This window comes from Staurois parvus, unplaced genomic scaffold, assembly GCF_062004578.1.
Source record: "Staurois parvus isolate SC_StPar_1 unplaced genomic scaffold, SC_StPar_1.0 ptg000108l, whole genome shotgun sequence".
Taxonomy (NCBI): Eukaryota; Metazoa; Chordata; class Amphibia; order Anura; family Ranidae; genus Staurois; species Staurois parvus.
In genome coordinates this window covers 413,974-433,242 of record NW_028317904.1, presented here as the reverse complement: position 1 = coordinate 433,242, position 19,269 = coordinate 413,974, and the positions used below count along the sequence as shown (strand labels likewise).

Here is a 19,269-nt window from a genome sequence, read left to right as displayed (position 1 = left end):
CACAGCCCTGATACTCATGCATGTAAATATGACTGCCCAGCGTTTGCTGTTTGCCTGGCTTCCTCTAGTGTGCCGTGTGGTGACAGACCAGGGACCAAACACGTCAAGACCAACATTAGTAAAGGGAGGTTCTATACTGAGTTGGTCCGCAGGGAGGTTAGCCATCTTCTGTGACTGAAACATACCACGTAGTTTTTGCAAGTGACACATTTGAAAATAAGACAACTCACAAGTCTTTTCGCTCCCACTACCCAAAATCCAGCTGTACGTAAAGCTCCTTCAGTGAACAAACGTCCCTGATGTTTAGTCTTCTCATGGTAGTGTTGCACAAGTAAAGATGCAATGTGATTGCTTGGAAGTATTATGGGATTACATTCTTTACTCTCGAACTTTGCATTTGAAATACGTCCCCCAACTCTCAACAGTCCATTAGCATCTATGAAGGGGTCAAGCCTCTTGAGGGAACTGTCTTTAGGAACACTCTTTTGATTTTGGATGAGTTCAAATTCTTGAGTATAAACCTCTTGTTGGATACAACGGATGATAACGTCTCTGGCCTGTGTGAGCTCATCCACTGTATGGGCCTTGTGACAGTAATGCCAACCTTTGCAGTGATCTGATCCTGTAGGTGTGGCTCTAAAGGATCTGGCTATGTGGATCAAGCCGGCTATAGCTCTGTTCAGTGATTTCCACGTAGAAAACTTGTTGAATCGTTTGGATCCAAGCTCTTTGTGAGAAACTCTTGTGGTGAGTACAGAAATATGAGGACGAATCTCTGCATCAGCATTTGGTTCTAATAGCTGAAATGAGTATTTCTCCAGGGTGTCAAGTACAGGTTTGTAGAGGAATGGTGGCCCTGTGAACCACGTAGTATCTTTAAGGTGAGCTGCTGGAACAGCTCTTGTAGCATGGTCTGCTGGGTTGAGGTCAGTTGGTACATAGCACCACTGGGTAGGCTGTGTTGACCTCCTAATTCTTTGAACTCTGTTATGAACATAGACATAGAATCTCCTAGTCTCATTGTAAATGTAGCCCAATACTACTTTGCTGTCTGTATGAAACATTGTACTGACATGTTTTATATCTATTTCTGACACAATGAGATCTGCCAGCTCTACTGCCAGAACAGCGGCACAAAGTTCCAGTCTTGGTATGGTAATCTCAGGGCTTGGTGCCAGTTTTGCCTTGCCCATTACAAAGTCAATTTGGACTTGACCTTTAATGTTTATAGTTTTAAGGTAAGCGACTGCAGCGATTGCTTTTACCGAAGCATCACAAAATATTCACAGCTGCCTAGACTGAACTTCTGCAGGGGAGAAGTGGGCATATGGCCTATAGATATGTAAGTTAGATAATGCCTGTAGAGAGTTTCTCCATGCTATCCATAGTGCTTCTTTCTCTGAGGGAAGTGGCGAATCCCAATCACACGTATCTGTGGTTAACTCTCTGAGCAGAGTCTTACCTTGGATGATCACAGGAGCTGCAAATCCAAGTGGATCATATAGACTGTTAATGGTAGATAACACTCCACGTCGTGTGAAAGGCTTTTGCTCTTGGTCGACCTGAAAGGTAAAGGTGTCAGATTTGAGGTCCCAGCTGAGCCCTAGGCTGCGCTGCATGGGTATCGGGTCTGTCGCTAAGTCTAGATCTTTCAAATCACTGGCATGATCTTGAGTAGAGAAGGCTTCCATAACAACTTTGCTGTTTGAAGCTATCTTATGAAGTCTGAGGTTTGAACAGGAAAGCATACTCTGGGTCCTTTTGAGTAGACTGATTGCAGCCTCTGGTGAGGGAAGCGACTTTAAGCCATCATCTACATAGAAGTCTCTTTCAACAAACTTCTTAACGTCTTTCCCATAGTCTTTTTCACCTTCTTGAGCAGAGAGTCTGAGTCCATAAATAGCGACAGCTGGAGATGGGCTGTTGCCAAAAACATGCACCTTCATGCGATATTCTATGATGTCTTGAGTAGGGTCATTGTCCTTGAACCAAAGAAATCTCAAGAAATTCCTGTGCTCTTCTTTTACTAGGAAACAATAGAACATTTGTTGTATGTCGGCAACTATAGCGATGGGTTCTTTACGGAATCTGATGAGGACACCGAGAAATGTGTTACTGAGGTCTGGTCCTGTCAAAAGGACATCATTGAGAGAGACTCCCTCATACTGTGAACTGGAGTCAAATACCACTCGGATTCGTCCTGGCTTCTTAGGGTGGTAAACGCCGAAGATTGGTAGATACCAGCATTCTTCTTTTTCTTTTAGGGGTGGAGCTACTTCTGCATGATTGTTCTCAAACATCTTTTTCATGAATAAGAAGAAATGTTCCATCATCTCTGGTCTTTTCTGAAAGTTGCGTCTAAGTGAACAGAAGCGTTTTAAGGCTTGATACCTGTTGTTAGGAAGATGACGTCTCTGTGTTTTGAAAGGTAGTGGTGCAACCCAGGTGTTTGTTTTATCCTTGAAGAATCCTTGTTCCATTATGCCCAAGAAGGCCTCATCTTCAATAGAGGGAGCTATCTTATGGTCTTCCTTTGTCCTCTGGAACACCGTGCACCCCAAGTGATCTTGGTCTTCACTGCAAGAGTGGTTCTCGGTTTCTGTAAAGTCAGGATATAGCACACTTGCCGGCTTCTCTCTTAGAAGGAATCTGTTAGGACAAGGCTGAAAGAGGGATGGACGTCCATTCTCCAAGGTATTTGTGTAAAGAGAATTCACTGTGGTTGGCTTGTGAACATTTCCTAGGCAAACATCACCTATGATGACCCACCCCAGGTCAAGCTTCTGAGCATATGGAGAACTATGAGGACCTACCATTTATTTGTTTTCTTACCTTGTGGACTCTTATGATATCTCTCCCAAGGAGAAGTACTATTTGGGCCTTTGGGTCGAGTGCAGGTATGAGATGCGCTATGGTCTTTAAATGTTCATGATGTAATGCTGCCTCAGGTGTAGGAATCTCTTCTCTATTGTTTGGGATCTGATTGCATTCAATCAAGGTAGGTAGTTGCAGGGATGCTTCACTATTTATGGATTCGACTTGGAAACCAGTAGCTCTTCTGCCTTTTTCTTCACTCACACCAGCGCAAGTTTTAAGTGAATATGAAGAGCAGTGTCCTTTAATACTGAAGATATCAAAGAAGGTTGAGTTTGCAAGAGATCTATTGCTTTGGTCATCAAGGATGGCATACAACCTTACCGCTTTCTCTTTATGACCAATGGGGTAAACTGTAACAAGACAAATCTTGGAGCAAGATTTGTTACTAAGACCTTCTCCACAGACTTGGGTGCACTGGGGTGTCACTTCAGGAGGTACTGTGTCTCCCTCCTCCCCGCCGTGCTCTACAGCCTGGTCTGGGGGTGTGAGAGTCCATGGGGCTGGCCCAGGGTGTAAAGCTGTATTGTGCGCTTCACTGTTGCATTCCGAGCATTTGATGTTCGCTGTGCAGTCCTTTGCAAGATGAGAGGTTGAGGCACAACACCTGTAGCAAATGTGGTTTTCCTTGAGGAAAGTTCTGCGATCCCTGAGAAGTTTTCCTCTAAATCCTCTGCATTTCAACAATGAGTGTGGTTTCTTATGTAGAGGACATTCTCTGCATGGGTCCTTTGTGGAGATCGTCTCAGACTCTGTAGTACTGTAGGTTTTGTTTGAGGAGTCTTTAAGAGACACACTGGTTTTGTGTACTGCAACCGGTGTACCTTTCATGTTACGAAGTGAGATAGGTTTACCTGATTTGGGGTAAGCGGTGTCAAACATCGAGAAGTTAAAGCTGGGATCATTCCTAGTTTTTGCTTGTTGGTGCACGAAGTCCATAAAGAAAGAGAATGGAGGGAACGAGACATCGTACTGTTGCTTGTACCTGGAGCCTTGAGCAATGCACTTCTCTTGCAGGTTGTACGGTAATTTTTGTACTATGGGGTTTACACCACGTGCAGTATCTAAGAATGCCAGACCTTGTAAGTCTCCTTCAGTTTTGGCAACTTGTAGCTCTGTTAACAGATCACTCAGTTCTCTTAGCTTCTGAGAATCTTTGTTTTGGATCTTAGGGAAATCCTCAATTCTTTTGAAAAGTGCATTCTCTATCACTTCTGGTGAGCCGTAACACTCCTCAAGTCTCTCCCATATCATGTTTAACCCTCTGATTGGGTAGTTAATATTAATGTCTCTAATCTGCATTGCATGCTCTGTCAACTCATTTCCTAGCCACTTGACAAGAAGATCTACTTCTTCACATGCAGACAGATCCAGATCTCTGATATTATTCCTGAATGATGATCGCCATGACCTATAGATTTCAGGTCTGTCATTAAACTTGGAGAGTCCCTTGGTTATTAACTCACGTCGGGCAAAGAATTTTAGAAAATCTGACATACCTGTATCTCTGTTTGACAGATTGTTGCTGTAATAGGCACCATCTACTTGTTCTTCCTTAAAGGGTTTGACCATACTGCGATCATTTGTGGGTTTGAATGCAGGTTGCATGGAACCGTCGACTTGTTCCATGCAGGGTCTTTGGTTAACTGAGGTCGCTTGTTGTATGACTGGAGTCTGTTGGAGCTCCTTAGCAGGGGTTGATGTCGCTCTTGGACCTGGATTTAGGCCGTCTTCTGACTTAGCATGTTGCAGTACGTAATCTGAAGTGCGTTGCGAGTTATTGTGAAGACTGGGTTCGGGCCTACTTATGTAGCTGAGTCTATCGCTTGTGAAGTTTGCTGCTTCCTCTAAAGCCTCTGCTTCTGCTACAGCAGCTGCAGCTTCTTTTTCCACAGTTAGCTTTTCTAGAGCTGCTTCCGTGCATGCTTTCTCTATTTTTAATTGTCTTTCTTGTTCGGCAAATGTCGCGCGGGTTTTGGCGGCCTCGGCCTTCGCGCGGGCAATGGCGACGGTGGAGCTGCTCAAAGATCTCCCTGAGCCTCTGGAGTTAACTGAGATGCGAGACCTTGTCTCGAACTGTCCGGATTCCTTTGCTGACATGATGATGCTGTGAACGGGTTAACACACTTGCAACCGCTGCGGGTGGCGATGCTGCGTAGTTCCTCCTATCCAGCTTGTGAGAAGCCACCGTTTCGCTGCAGTCAGGACTTCAGGAGTCGCAGTCCTCGTATCCAGCTTGTAAGAAGCCGTCGTTTCACTGCAGTCAGGACTTCAGGAGTCGCAGTCCTCGTATCCAGCTTGTAAGAAGCCGTCGTTTCACTGTTCTGTCCTCCTTATGTGTGAAGGTACATAGCTTGACAGACAGCTAAACCTTTCTCGGCAATGAGTTGACAAAGAAGCAACGTCCAACTTTGTCTTTATTGCAAAGATATAAGAGGTGAAACTGAGGAACAGAAAATAAGGCGCTTAGTAACACTGTCTGCCATGTGACAAAGCATATTATACATTACAGTAAGGCAATGCACATATAAACACATGTAAGACATGTAGGTTACATAAAACACAGATGCATAAAATATAGACATGTGTATAGACGTACCGACGATGCTATTGTGAGCCTGAATGTGAGGGTTGGATCCTACCAGCAGCGTGGTTACCACAGGAATGGAGTCTGTGATGAGGAAACGGCTGCTATGAGCAGGGCTGATGATGTAATCAGAGTTCATAGGCTACAAGCTATGGAAGCTGAAATGGGTCAAACTTCTACTGTGAAAAGATGCAGTGTATACAAACAGCCACTAGATGGAGCAGTTACACAATGAACAGAGAATTACAAACTGATAAGGCATACTAATAATGCCTAATTAACAAAGAACAAATTGCTGAAGGCATGACAAAGGGCTCATTCACACCATGGTGCAGAGATGTCAGTTTTTCTGCACCCGTTCTGCAAGGGCACAATGAAATCAATTGTTTTCTATGTGCCCTATTCACACCACAACACTAGTATCACGTGCAGATTTTTTTTCTGCACAGGAATCTGCAACATGTATAAAACTCATTGGAACATGAAAACTGATGTAAACTGATGGGTCTGCAAGTGAAATGTCCATGTCAGTTTCCATCAGTTTTTCTGCACTTATGGTGTGAACGAGGCCTAAAGCTATGGAAACAAGGATTTTTTTAAATTAGGCAGTGGATTTTTTAAAGGGCCATACCACCAAAAAAAGCAGCGCACATGCTTTATTGCATTTACCCCCACAATTCCTGGAGTTTACCTTTAAAGTATAACTAAAGGCAAAACTTTCTTTTTTTTGGATAGTGGAGATGGATTAGAACACGATTTACTGCTGTTTGTTTCCCTATTAGGGAAATTCACCCTCTCTATTTGTCCTGTTAACTGTTATCATTATACACGAAAGTAAACAAAATCTCCAATTTTGGGCTGTCTCCAGAACAGTAATAGAGGGGAACCTTTCAATGGGCACACTAGTTTTGGTGACACCCCAGGATTCCCTCACTTTAGAGGGATATCCTCTCACTTCCTGTTTTGGCTATGGGAAAGTGAACGGAAATCTCCCCAATGGAACACAGATGGCAATAAAACTGACAGGGGCTATAAGCTCTCCTTTAGACTGGGTTCACATATGTACGGGGCTGGTTTCAGTGCGATTTTCAAAGGAGCCCGATGCAGTTTCATTCAGTGGTTCAGGTGCAAATTTTTAAAGTGCATGACACTTGAACTGGACTGAAAATTGTAACAGGCTCTATTTAAAGAAAACCCACTGTGGCTGGCTTGCACATATGTGAACCGGCTCCATAGGAAGCTGGTTTGGTTCACATGTCATGCAAATTGGATGCAGTTCATAACGCATCCAATTTGCATATATGCGAACTAGGGCTTACACCAGGGGTGCTCAACCTGTGGCCCGCAGACCATACGTGGCCCTCAGAGCTCTCTGATGTGGCCCTTGACCTCATAATAGGGAAGTGCATGCTCGGGGATCCAGGGTGCACCTGTGGCTTTTCTGCACTGATCTACAGTGCCTTGAAAAAGTATTCATACCCCTTGAAATTTTCCATATTTTGTCATGTTACAACCAAAAACGTAAATGTATTTTATTGGGATTTTATGTGATAGACCAACACAAAGTGGCACATAATTGTGAAGTGGAAGGAAAATGATAAATGGCTTTCAAATCTTTTACAAATAAATATCTGAAAAGTGTTGCATGCATTTATATTCAGCCCCCTTTACTCTGATACCCCTATCTAAAATTTAGTGGAACCAATTGCCTTCAGAAGTCATCTAATTTGTAAATAGAGTTCACCTGTGTGTAATTTAATTTCAGTATAAATACAGCTGTTCTGTGAAGCCCTCAGAGGTTTGTTAGAGAACATTAGTCAACAAAAAGCATCATGAAGGCAAAGGATCACACCAGACAGGTCAGGGATAATGTTGTGGAGAAGTTTAAAGCAGGGTTAGGTTATAAAAAAAATATCCCACGCTTTGAACATCTCACCGAGCACTGTTCAATCTATCAGACGAAAATGGAAAGAGTATGGCACAACTGCAAACATACCAAGACATGGCCGTCCACCTAAACTGACAGACCGAGCAAGGAGAGCATTAATCAGAGAAGCAGCCAAGAGGCCCTTAGTACCTCCAGAGGAGCTGCAGAGATCTACAGCTCAGGTGGGAGAATCTGTCCACAGGACAACTATTAGTCGTGTGGACAGATTCTGGCCTTTATGGAAGAGTGGCAAGAAAGCCATTGTTGAAAGAAAGCCATAAGAAGTACTGTTTGCAGTTTGCGAGAAGCCATGTGGGGGACACAGCAAACATGTGGAAGGAGGTGATCTGGTCAGATGAGACCAAAAACAAAAATTTTGACCTAAAAGCAAAATTCTATGTGTGGTGGAAAACTAACACTGCATATCACCCTGAACACACCATCCCCACCGTGAAACGTGGTGGTAGTATCATGTTGTGGGGATGCTTTTCTTCAGCAGGGACAGGGAAGTTGGTCAGAGTTGATGGGAAGATGGATGGAGCAAAAAACAGGGCAATCTTAGAAGAAAATCTTATGATGACAAGCCCCTCGGTATGTATGGAGAGTACTGATGAGTTAGAAAATGAGTAATGATGTGACAGTTGTGGTATGAACTCCAGTGAGGTATCTGGTGAAAAAATGGTAAGATTGCCCACTCACAGGAAGCGCAATGTTAATGCGCATATAGAAATCCAAACAGCAGGAGGTCTCATAAAGGTACAGCCAGGTGGAGTGATGATGTCCCCCAGAAGGTCCCTCTGTTGGGTGGTTAGTACAGGTCTGGTCTATTACTTCCCTCCTCTGGTCCAAATGGATCACCTGGGGTCCTGGGCTGGAGTTAAATGCTCAATGCAGAGCAACAAATGTATGGATACCCATAGTGTAGTAAGTCAAGTATTTATTGAGCATAAAAAGTATAGGTGGTATACATACAGTAGTATATATAAGCACAGGGTGACTGTGGGTATAGGCAGAAGCGCAGCAAAAAGCTGCTGTATACACTGACCAGCATATTAATAATGGAGGCCGCCAGACCTCCTTGATCCGGCGGTGTGACGTCAAAGCATGCAAGGGCTCCTCCTAGACACGTTTCGTATAACAATACATCTACTGTAGGGGTGATGCCGTAGCCGCCTGACGTCTTGTGATTCTATTTATAGGAAGATGCGCGCGCAAATGAGCGTGCGCCTTCTTGCCTGAGATTCGCATCACAACGCATGCGTGAGCGCCATGTTATTGGAGATTGTAGGCATGGCCGACGCGTACTAAACTGCGCATGCGCGAGTGTTGCAATCGCCATTTTATTGGTGATGAGGATTGTGTGCGGACATAGGCACACGCGATTTTGACAAAACTAATAATGATGTAAAGTAGAACTCTACACTTATCCTGTAGGCAGTCTGTAAACCGCATACACAAGGATGGTAGGTTATATTAATAAAAAGTGACATTTACATACAGATATATGCATAGCCTCAAACAGCTGGTGAATAGTGCCACATATATAAGAATGCATTAAATTCGGAACCATTTCATTTCAGTTTGCCCCCTCGCCGGTTACCAAATCACTTTGGTGACCCTCGCTCCTCAGCATCGAGCACCATAGGGTTACACTATCCAAATGAAAAAACAAAAAAACGTTTTTCTACATGCATCCCTCTCTATCCTGAGCAGCAGTCAGTACTGAGGGTGAAGCCCACTTCTCCAGCACCTTCCCTCCCTGGCATCATCTCTCATTTTATCCTGCACTACAGCTATGGTGACCCCCATTCAGGCATTACACAGGGAACATGTCCCCAGCACAACCTGCAGCTCCTTCACCAAACGCTGTAATGGACTATGGTGTGTACACATACTGACAGCAGTCCCATCTCCCTGTCCTCACATGCCACAATCAGCTCAACACTCTATCACTGTCCCCACCTAGTCCTGGCTGCACCACGTGAGCCGCTCCTATCTCACACACAGCTCATGTAGCCAGCCGAATCTTCGCCGGATGACGTCATCTACAGGCGCCGGAAAAATCCCTAATCCGAGAAATGGGGCTCAATGGCGTCCTGCTGTCATGGCAACAAAGACCACTGGGGGCGGGGATTCGTACAGGAAGACGTAGGTTTGGCGGGAGAGTGGAAGCATATAGCAGAGTCGGGAAGTAAGTGGAGTAGTGTGTGTACTGTATAATAGCGAGCTGTCACAGGGACATATCGGGGGTGCTGTATACTGGGGGATGGAGGGGGTGCTGGCTGTGTTGTATACTGGGGGGCTGTCACAGGGGGACATGTCGAGGGTGAAGGGGGTGCTGGCTGTGCTGTATACTGGGGGGCTGGCACAGGGGGAAATATTGAGAGAGGAGGCGGTGCTGTGTACTGGGAGACATATCGAGGGTGAAGGGGGTGCTGGCTGTGCTGTATACTGGGGGGCTGGCACAGGGGGAAATATTGAGAGAGGAGGCGGTGCTGTGTACTGGGAGACATATCGAGGTTGAAGGGGGTGCTGGCTGTGCTTTATACTGGGGGGCTGTCACAGGGGAACATATCAAGGGTGAAGGGGGTGCTGTTTGTGCTGTATACTGGGGGGCTGTCACAGGGGGGCATATCAAGGGTGAAGGGGGTGCTGTATACTGGGGGGCTGTCACGGGGACATATCGCGGGTGCTGTATACTGGGGGGCTGTCACCGGGGGACATATCGAGGATGGAGGGGGTGCTGGCTGTCCTGTATACTGGGGGGCTATCACAGGGAGACATATCGAGGGTGGAGGCGGTGTTGTGTAGTGGGGGGCTGTCACGGGGGACATATCGAGGGAGGAGGGGGTGCTGGCTGTGCTGTATACTGGGGGGCTGTCACAGGGGGACATATTGAGGGTGAAGGAGGTACTGGCTGTGCTGTATACTGGGGGGCTGTCACAGGGGGAAATATGGGGAATGGTGGCGGTGCTGTGTACTGGGGGGCTGTCACAGGGGGACATATCAAGGGTGAAAGGTTGCTGCTTGTGCTGTATATTGGGGGGCTGTCACGGGGGACATATCGGGGGTGGAGGGGGTTCTGGCTGTGCTGTATACTGGGGGGCTGTCACAGGGGGACATATCGGGGGTGGAGGGGATGCTGTCTATGGGGAGGGTCTGTCACAGGGGGGCATATCGAGGGTTGAGGGGGTGCTGGCTGCGTTGTACACTGGGGGGCTGTCACAGGGAGGTATATCAAGGGTTGAGGGGGTGCTGGCTGCGCTGTATATTGGGGGGCTGTCACGGGGGACATATCAAGGGTGAAGGGGTGCTGCTTGTGCTGTATATTGGGGGGCTGTCACGGGGGACATATCGGGGGGTGGAGGGGGTTCTGGCTGTGCTGTATACTGGGGGGCTGTCACAGGGGGACATATCGGGGGTGTAGGGGATGCTGGCTGCGCTGTACACTGGGGGGCTGTCACAGGGAGGTATATCAAGGGTTGAGGGGGTGCTGGCTGCGCTGTATACTGAGGGGCTGTCACAGGGGGGCATATCGGGTGTGGATGGGGTGCTAGCTGCACTGTATACTAGGGAGCTGTCACAGGAGGGCATATTGGGGGTTGAGGGGGTGCTGGTTGCGCTGTACACTGGGGGGCTGTCACAGGAGGCATATCAGGGGTGGAGGGGGTGCTGGCTGCGCTGTATACTGGGGAGCATATTGGGGGGGCTGTATACTGGGGGTTTGTCACAGGGGGGCATATCAGGGGTGCTGGCTTGGCTGTACACTGGGGGGCTGTCATGGGGGCTCATATCGGGGGTGGAGGGGGTGCTGGCTGCGCTGTATACTGGGGGGCTGTCACAGGGGGACATATCAGGGTTGGAGGGGTGCTGACTGTATGTTGGGGGGTTCTGTAGGTCTCCAGTCTCAGTAATGGAGAATCTTCAGTTGCGTGGCTGTCAGCTGTACATTGCAGAATGGGGGTGATAGTACTGACCATGTGAGGTATATTTTCCACCCTCAAATCTAACACTGGTTCTACAATATCTACACATATAACCAAAGGCAAAACGTTTTAGTTTTTGCACAGAGTGGTAAAGGATTGGAAACCCATATAACTGGCATGGCGGTGATCAGGGACACTGACTGGGGACAGTGTGTAAAAAAAAAAAAAAAAAAAAGAGAAAATATATATATAGCACGACGGCGCTATATAAGTACCTGAAATAAATTATATATATATATCACTAAATGGGGTCAGAAATATTTCCAAAAATCACTGTCTGTGAACACCGTTTGCTGTGCCATTCAAAAATGCAAGGTAAAGCTCTATTAAGCAAAGAAGTCATATCTGAATATGTTCCAGAAACTCTGTTGTCTTCTATGAGCCAAAGCTTACTTAAAATGGTCTGTTGCAAAGTGGAAAACCATCTATGGTCAGACGAATCAAAATTTGACATTCTTTTTGGCAACCAGGTGCAGCGTCCTCCATACTAAAGAGGAGAGGAACCTTACAGTTTGTTATCTCAGCGCTCTGCTTAAAAGCCTGCATTTCTGATGGTATGGGGGGGCATTAGTGTGTATTGAATGGGCAGCATGCACATCTGGATAGGCACCATCAATGCTGAAAGATATGTTTAAGGTTTTAGAGCAGCATATGGTCAGGCAAGAATGGGACATTCCTCTCCAAAAACTCCAGCAACTGGTCTCATTTCCCAGACATTTACAGAGTATTGTTAAAATGAGGGGATAAAACTTTTTAAACAGAAAAGAAAAAAGGGTGGATGCTACACCGTGGTAAACATTGCACTGCCCTAACTTTTTTGGAATTGGGGTTGTACTTTGACAGTTTTTTGTTGCCCGTTTTCAACTTTTTTGAGATGTGATGCTGCAATCATTTTCAGAATGTCCTTATTTTTTTCTTAAAATGGTAAATTTTTCTCATTTTAAACATTTGTTTTAAACATTTTTTTTCTATTTTTTATTATGAATAAAATATGGATTTTGCAAATTATTGCATTCTGTTTTTATGTTTTTAAGACCCATCTCCCTGCTCTCGTTTACCTCTAAACTCTTAGAACGCTTAGTCTACAATCGCCTGACCTCCTACCTCACTGACAACAACCTTTGTGACCCTTTTACAGTCTGGTTTTCGCTCACTCCACTCCACTGAAACTGCCCTACTAAAACTCACTAATTATTTACTAACTACTAAAACCAATGGTCACTACTCCGTACTCTTACTACTAGACCTCTCTGTGGCTTTTGATACTATTGACAATCCCCTTCCTCCTCAAAAAAACTCCACTCTCTTGGCCTCCTCCTCTCCTGGTTCTCCTCCTACCTATTGCAGCACTATTTCAGCGTTACCTATAACCTTCTCTACTCCTTCCCACTTCCTCTTTCTGTAGGGTTACCTTGATAAACTCCCATGGCTTTAAGTACCATCTCTATGCTGATGATACTCACCTCACCCCTTCAGTCTCCTCTCGCATTACTAACCTACTAAGTGACATATCGGCATGGATGTCACTCCACTTCCTCAAACTAAATCTTTCCAAAACAGAGCTCATACTGTTCCCTCCAGCCCGTGTCCCCTGACTACTTCATCAAGATCAATAACACAACCATCAGTCCCTCCCCTCATGCCAGGGTACTAGGTGTAATCCTGAACTCCCATCTGTCCTTTCAATCCCAAATCCAATCACTGTCCAATTCTTGTAGACTTCAACTCTGCAACATCTCCAAGATACGCCCGTTCTTAACCTCTGAAACCACTAAGCAACATATTCACTCCCTTATTATTATGTAGTCCTCCTGCACTCAATGGAGTCACTATACCACTCAAAAGCCGCTAGCACTCAAACTGGTACCCAACAGCAATAATACAATAACATATATTCGATTAGTGCAGCGCTAAACATATGTGAATAACATATATATGAAAAACTAATCACAGTAAAATGTCACACATCTAATCATGCAAAAAAAAGTGACCAAACAATGTGATTATTTAGAGGAATAAATCTCAATACTAAACGTGTCCCCCAGTGCCACTCACTGATGTGAATGTGAGTAAATTAGATATCACAAAAAGTTCATAACACTATGCCGTGGTGCTCAACTGCAAACGATATGGTGCAATACAAGTGATCACACAATAACTTCAGGTGATGGTGAGTGGCTCTCCTCCTGTGGTAAAATTGCCCCCTCACCTCCACTCTACGGCCCAAAGGGCCTATACGCCTTTAAGATCACTCAGGATCTTGATCCACCATAGATAGAAATCACCAGCAAATCTCCCATAGGATTCCCATCCGGTAGGTATTCAGGATACACTGGCTCCTGGTCTCAGCACGATATACCTAAAATTCTTGCTGAGAATTCAGCACTCTCTTTGACTTGCTGACAAAGCCAGGAGCCCGAAGAATATTACAGCAGGTGTTTTCATCAATGCAAGGGATTGTGGGTGCCACAACCCCTTGCATTGATGAAAACAGAGCACCCACAACCCCTTGCATTGATGAAAACGAGAGCACCCACAACCCCTTGCATTGATGAAAACACCTGCTGTAATATTCTTCGGGCTCCTGGCTGTGTCAGCAAGTCAAAGAGAGTGCTGAATTCTCAGCAAGAATTTTAGGTATATCGTGCTGAGACCAGGAGCCAGTGTATCCTGAATACCTACCGGATGGGAATCCTTTGAGAGATTTTCTGGTGATTTCTATCTATGGTGGATCAAGATCCTGAGTGATCTTAAAGGCATATGGGCCGTAGAGTGGAGGTGAGGGGGCAATTTTACCACAGGAGGAGAGTCACTCACCATCACCTGAAGTTATTGTGTGATCACTTGTATTGCATCATATCGTTTGGAGTTGAGCACCACGGCATAGTGTTATGAACTTTTTGTGATATCTAATTTACTCACATTCACATCAGTGAGTGGCACTGGGGGACACATTTAGTATTGAGATTTATTCCTCTAAATAATCACATTGTTTGGTCACCTTTCTTGCATGATTAGATGTGTGACATTTTACTGTGATTAGATATTTTACTGTGATTAGTTTTTCATATATATGTTATTCACATCATATGTTTAGCGCTGCACTAATCGATTATATGTTATTCACTCCCTTGTTATCTCTCGCCTTGACTATTGTAACTCCCTCCTCATTGACCTACCTAATCGCAGGCTATCCCCTCTTCAGTCTATCATGAATGTTGCTGCCAGACTCATCCTCCGTACTAACCGTTCCATATCTGCCATCCCTCTCTGACAATCCTTCCACTGGCTTCCCATTGCCCAACGAATAAAATTTAAAACATTAAAAATAACATATAAAGCCATTTATAACTGCCCCAAATTACATCACCAATCTTGTCTCCAAATATCACCCAAACTGTCCTCTCCGCTGCTCCCACGACCTCCTGTTCTCTAGCTCCCTTGTTCCTCCTCCCATGCTTGTCTCCAGGACTTCTCAAGAGCCTCCCCCAACTCTTTACCACAGTCTATCCGACTGTCGCCTACTCTGCCCACTTTTAGGCGATTTCTGAAAACCTATCTCTTCAGGGAAGCCTATCCCGCCTTCAGCTAATAACGGCATCTTCTATTCCTCCTATCAGTTCATCCCCCATTCCAATTCTGTATAATAATAATAATGTAGATTTTACACTGCATCCCAACTTTTTTGGAATTGGAGTTGTGTAAGTTGCATTGAAAATTGGATAAATTTGCAGTTGTAGTAGTGTGAACCAAAGCAGATTATTGGAAGTAACAATGTGATCTATCTGCATATTTGTCTGTGCTGCTCTGACCTTCCCCTGCAGCTCCCTAACAACCCTACGCAAATGCCAAACTGAACATCAATATTTACAAAGGGGTAGGTACGCATGACAGTGCTTGGGTTTGATAAATGTATAATCAAAACTTTTTTGGTTATACTTCTCCTATAAGTCACAGCAGTACAATTCGTTCTGCAATCCTATGACCCATTTTTAGCCAACAGCGGGCTGAAGTCTGCTGTTGGCTGATATCACTCAGCCAGTCCAGGCTCTGAAATGGTCCCGACCATATGGTTGGGGTCCACCAAGAAGCCTGGACTGGCATCTTTTCAGCCTCTCAGATCCTCCAAGAGCCTGAGCCAGCTGATCCCACCCCCTCCACAGCACCCCCCCCATGAGCACTGAAGGGGCAGCGCAGAGAACTGGTGGACAGATACAGCATCGGATTGATGTTGCATCCATTTAGGTGAGGATATGTTTTTGTTCTTTAAAACCATACTTCCCTTTTTAAGCATCTTCCCTTTTAAGAACCTGAATTCGGTTTACTGGGGCTTCTCTGTTTTTTTGGGGGTTTTTTATTCTTTGGACATGAACAGTGATGGCAAGATACACATCCACAATAGCCAGCATGGTAAAAACAGAATTGAATAGTGCAGTGCAATAACTGTTTCAGCTTCAGTTTTTTTACTTCAGCTTCGTTTGTGTCACTGCACATGGTGCATAGTGTTTTTGTGCTGTGACGTGGTGCCACATGGCTGTAGAGTAGCTTAGGCTCATAGGAAGCTTCAGGTCTGGTTTAACAACCATTTCTGATGTGATAAATATTGTTTTTTACTTTGAAAAGATTGTGTTTTATTTAATGATTTCTGTTTGCAGACCTTGAGAATGGATTCCAAGCGTAAAAAAGGGATGTCTGCTGGAGGTTTCCCAGCCTCCCAGTCCAAAAAGAAAAAATCAGACTTGGATGATGATGATGGCCCCTCGCAGTTTGAAGAGGAACTGGCATTCTTGGATGAAGTTGAAGCAGATATGGCCTTAGAAATGAATGAAGCATATTCTGATGCAGATGCGTTGCCTATTGGTAGGTAAAATCCTTGGTTACCTAACAGTGGTCTTGAGTCACAGAAACATTGAAAACAAAGAGGAGCCAGTTAGTCAGATCCCTTGCTGTATTTGAAGCTGAAAACTGAAATCCTAATTTTGGAATGATGCTCCGCTTTGCTTAAAGCTCTTGGTTAAGGCTCACCACTGAGTAATGAGGTCCAGGTGCGCTGCTACAATAGGTTCATGACAAATCCCAAGGATCCACAAATTGCTAAAGTGATTGTAAAGGCAGAAGGTTGATTTCAATCCAGTGACGACCATAAGAATGGAGGCTCTCCTGAATCTCTCACTTCTCATTGGCTCCCGCTGCTGTCATTCACAGCCAGTAAGGAGGAAACGGGGGGTGGGGTTGAGCCACTCTGTATGTTTTATGGACACATAGGTTGCTGGGGAGCAAAAACGAAATAGTCACAGGTTTGGGTAAAGCCACACCATGGGACAAGTGGTTAGTTCCAGCAAACAGCAAACAAGGCTTGTATCAGACTATACCATGTAAAAATATTTATTCATGACAAAAAAGTTTTGCAATGCAACAAAATAAAATTAACTTGCAGTGCTCAGTGACCACAACATATACATTGACATACAAACAAGAAGTTAAAAAAACAATGTCATGATAAAGATGTCCAGACGTCAATAATACTGTATGCTTGTATTCCCCGTGGAAACTGTCCGAAATCCTGGGATATGTGAAACTATCAATAGTAGATAAATACAGCACCGTAAGGTCTTCATGCATACATGCCCTGGACCCGTTCACACTAAATGAGTATGATATGGATGATGCTCGTGATAGGAAGTAATTCCCTTGAAATTGCGTGACACTAAGACCCACTGCCCAAAAAACTGTGACTTTTATAGACCCAGAGAGAAGAGGGGAGAGTAGCCGAGAGGCCCCTAGAACTCCCCAAGTGAAGAAGAGAACAGGAAGTGGAAAAGGGGAACTCAAAAGGAAAACCAATACAGGACTGAAAGACAAGAGCAAGGAATTTGAGAAAGGAGAAATAGATGTGAATTTAAAATCTTCCTCGGAGGATAGGTCATTAATTTATCTGACTTTCCACTTGCTCCGAGGCATATAAGACTCTTGTAAAGGGTCATGTCATTTTCTCCAACTAGCAATATGGATGAATGTACGGTATACAAGGAAATTACATTATTTTTACATAAAGTTTTTTTTTAGATCCTTGCATGCCCAAAAAGTTCTAATATTGGAACCGGATCCTCGACCTGAGGATCAGGATATGATGATGTTGGATACATTAGTTTCATTGCTGGAGGAGAATGAAGGCACAGATGAACATACTACCATTTCCAGGAGAAAGCAAATTTGGACATTAGATCAACTAAAATGCCACCTTTAAGCAGAAATAATGGCTGAGCCTTTTCCTGGATCTGGTACAGAGGGATTTAAAAATGATTGATTGGAATATAGGTAATTATGACAACTTAAACCCGGAGGAATGGAAGGCATTACTAGAGTTGAGAGAAGCTAAACAACTTTTAATTAAGAGAAGTGATAAAGGGGGAAATATAGTCCTTATGAGTGAGACAAATTGCCTAAAAGAAGTAAAGTGACAACTGGACAACCATATGACTTATAAACAACTGGACACTAACCCCTTTCCTACCCTGGTGGGTACATTTAATGACAAATTGAATATGGCTAAGAAAGTAGCTTTAATTACCAACCAGGAATTTAACTACCTTAAAATATGTGACTACATTATACCGACCTTTTAGATAATACCAAAGGTACATAAGAGCTTAACAAACCCCCCCAGGGAGACCATAAGTCTCAGCGGTTAAGGGGCCACTTGAGAGAGTTGGAAAGTATCTTGATATTTTATTAAAAGACATGATATGCCAACTGAAGTCCTTTGTACCGGATACTAGAGATATCTTAGCCTGGATAGCTGAGCTAAAGGTGGAAGAGGATCTATGGTTGATAGGGTTAGATGTTGAATCACTTTATACATCGATTCCCCATCACTGTGGTTTAAAAGATGTTGAGTTCTTCCTGAACCACTATTTCCCTGAATTTGATGAATTTATCCTTGACCTGCTGGAATTCGCTTTCAGCAATAACTTCTTCTAATTTTCTGGGAGATATCAACAGGTACAAGGTACCTCTACGGGTGCACCCTGGGCTCCAGCCTATGCATGCCTTCACTTAGGCATGTGGGAGGAACAAGATGTATATACCTCACTTATGTACCAACGCCACATCTATACATGGCTAAGGTACAACGATGATGTGTTTGTCCTTTGGAGAGGGGATATTGAAGTCTTCGGTCAGTTCATGGACTACCTTAATCAGAATGACAGAAATATCCACTTAACCTATACATGTGATAGCAGACAGATCTCCTTTCTTGATCTCTCGATATCAATAGAGGATGGCCAGTTAGTGAAACTTACCCATCACAAAGATATGGCAGCGAATACGCTTCTACAAGCTGATAGCCATCACCCAGCCTGGTTAAAAAAATGGGATACCTGTAGGTCAATTCCGTTGCGTTAAGCAGAATTGTGCTAAAAATACTGATTTATAAAAAAGAGGCTAGAGATCTATATGCCCGCTTTCGAGAACGGGGATATTCACATAGGCAACTATGTAGAGATAAAAGGAAGGTGGAAAATTATGACAGGAATAGCCTCCTAACCAAAAAAACAATTAAAGAATGTGAGAATCTTGATGGCCCAGTATGATTAATCGCCTCTTTTGGTTTCCAATGGGACAAGGTAAGAGAAATACTCCAAAAACATTTGGGAATACTTTCAAATAGTCAGGGATTGGACACCATCATGGGACAATTTCCACAGATGGTGGCTAGAAGAACGCAGAATCTTGGAGATATTTTAATCCACTCTGAATTTAGACCTCGCCAAGTGATTGGCTCTCTGATCACCCCAGGACAAGGGGAATGTATCCACGTGGCAATGTCAAATCTGTAAATATATGGATCGAACTAATGTCTTTCAAGATACATTGAAAGAAAACAGTTTCCG

The 19,269-nt window shown here is 44.3% G+C and overlaps 1 protein-coding gene across 1 annotated transcript in view; it reads left to right on the top strand.

Moving 5' to 3' along the window:
* The first annotated feature begins 9,434 nt into the window (after window positions 1-9,434).
* POLD1 (DNA polymerase delta 1, catalytic subunit) overlaps window positions 9,435-19,269 on the top strand; it is a 224,719-nt gene continuing 214,884 nt past the window's right edge. The window contains exons 1-2 of the mRNA XM_089671586.1: window positions 9,435-9,579; window positions 16,030-16,234. Coding sequence (XP_089527712.1) covers window positions 16,039-16,234 — 196 coding nt within the window. The 5' untranslated portion in view covers window positions 9,435-9,579; window positions 16,030-16,038. The remainder of the gene's footprint in view (window positions 9,580-16,029; window positions 16,235-19,269) is intronic.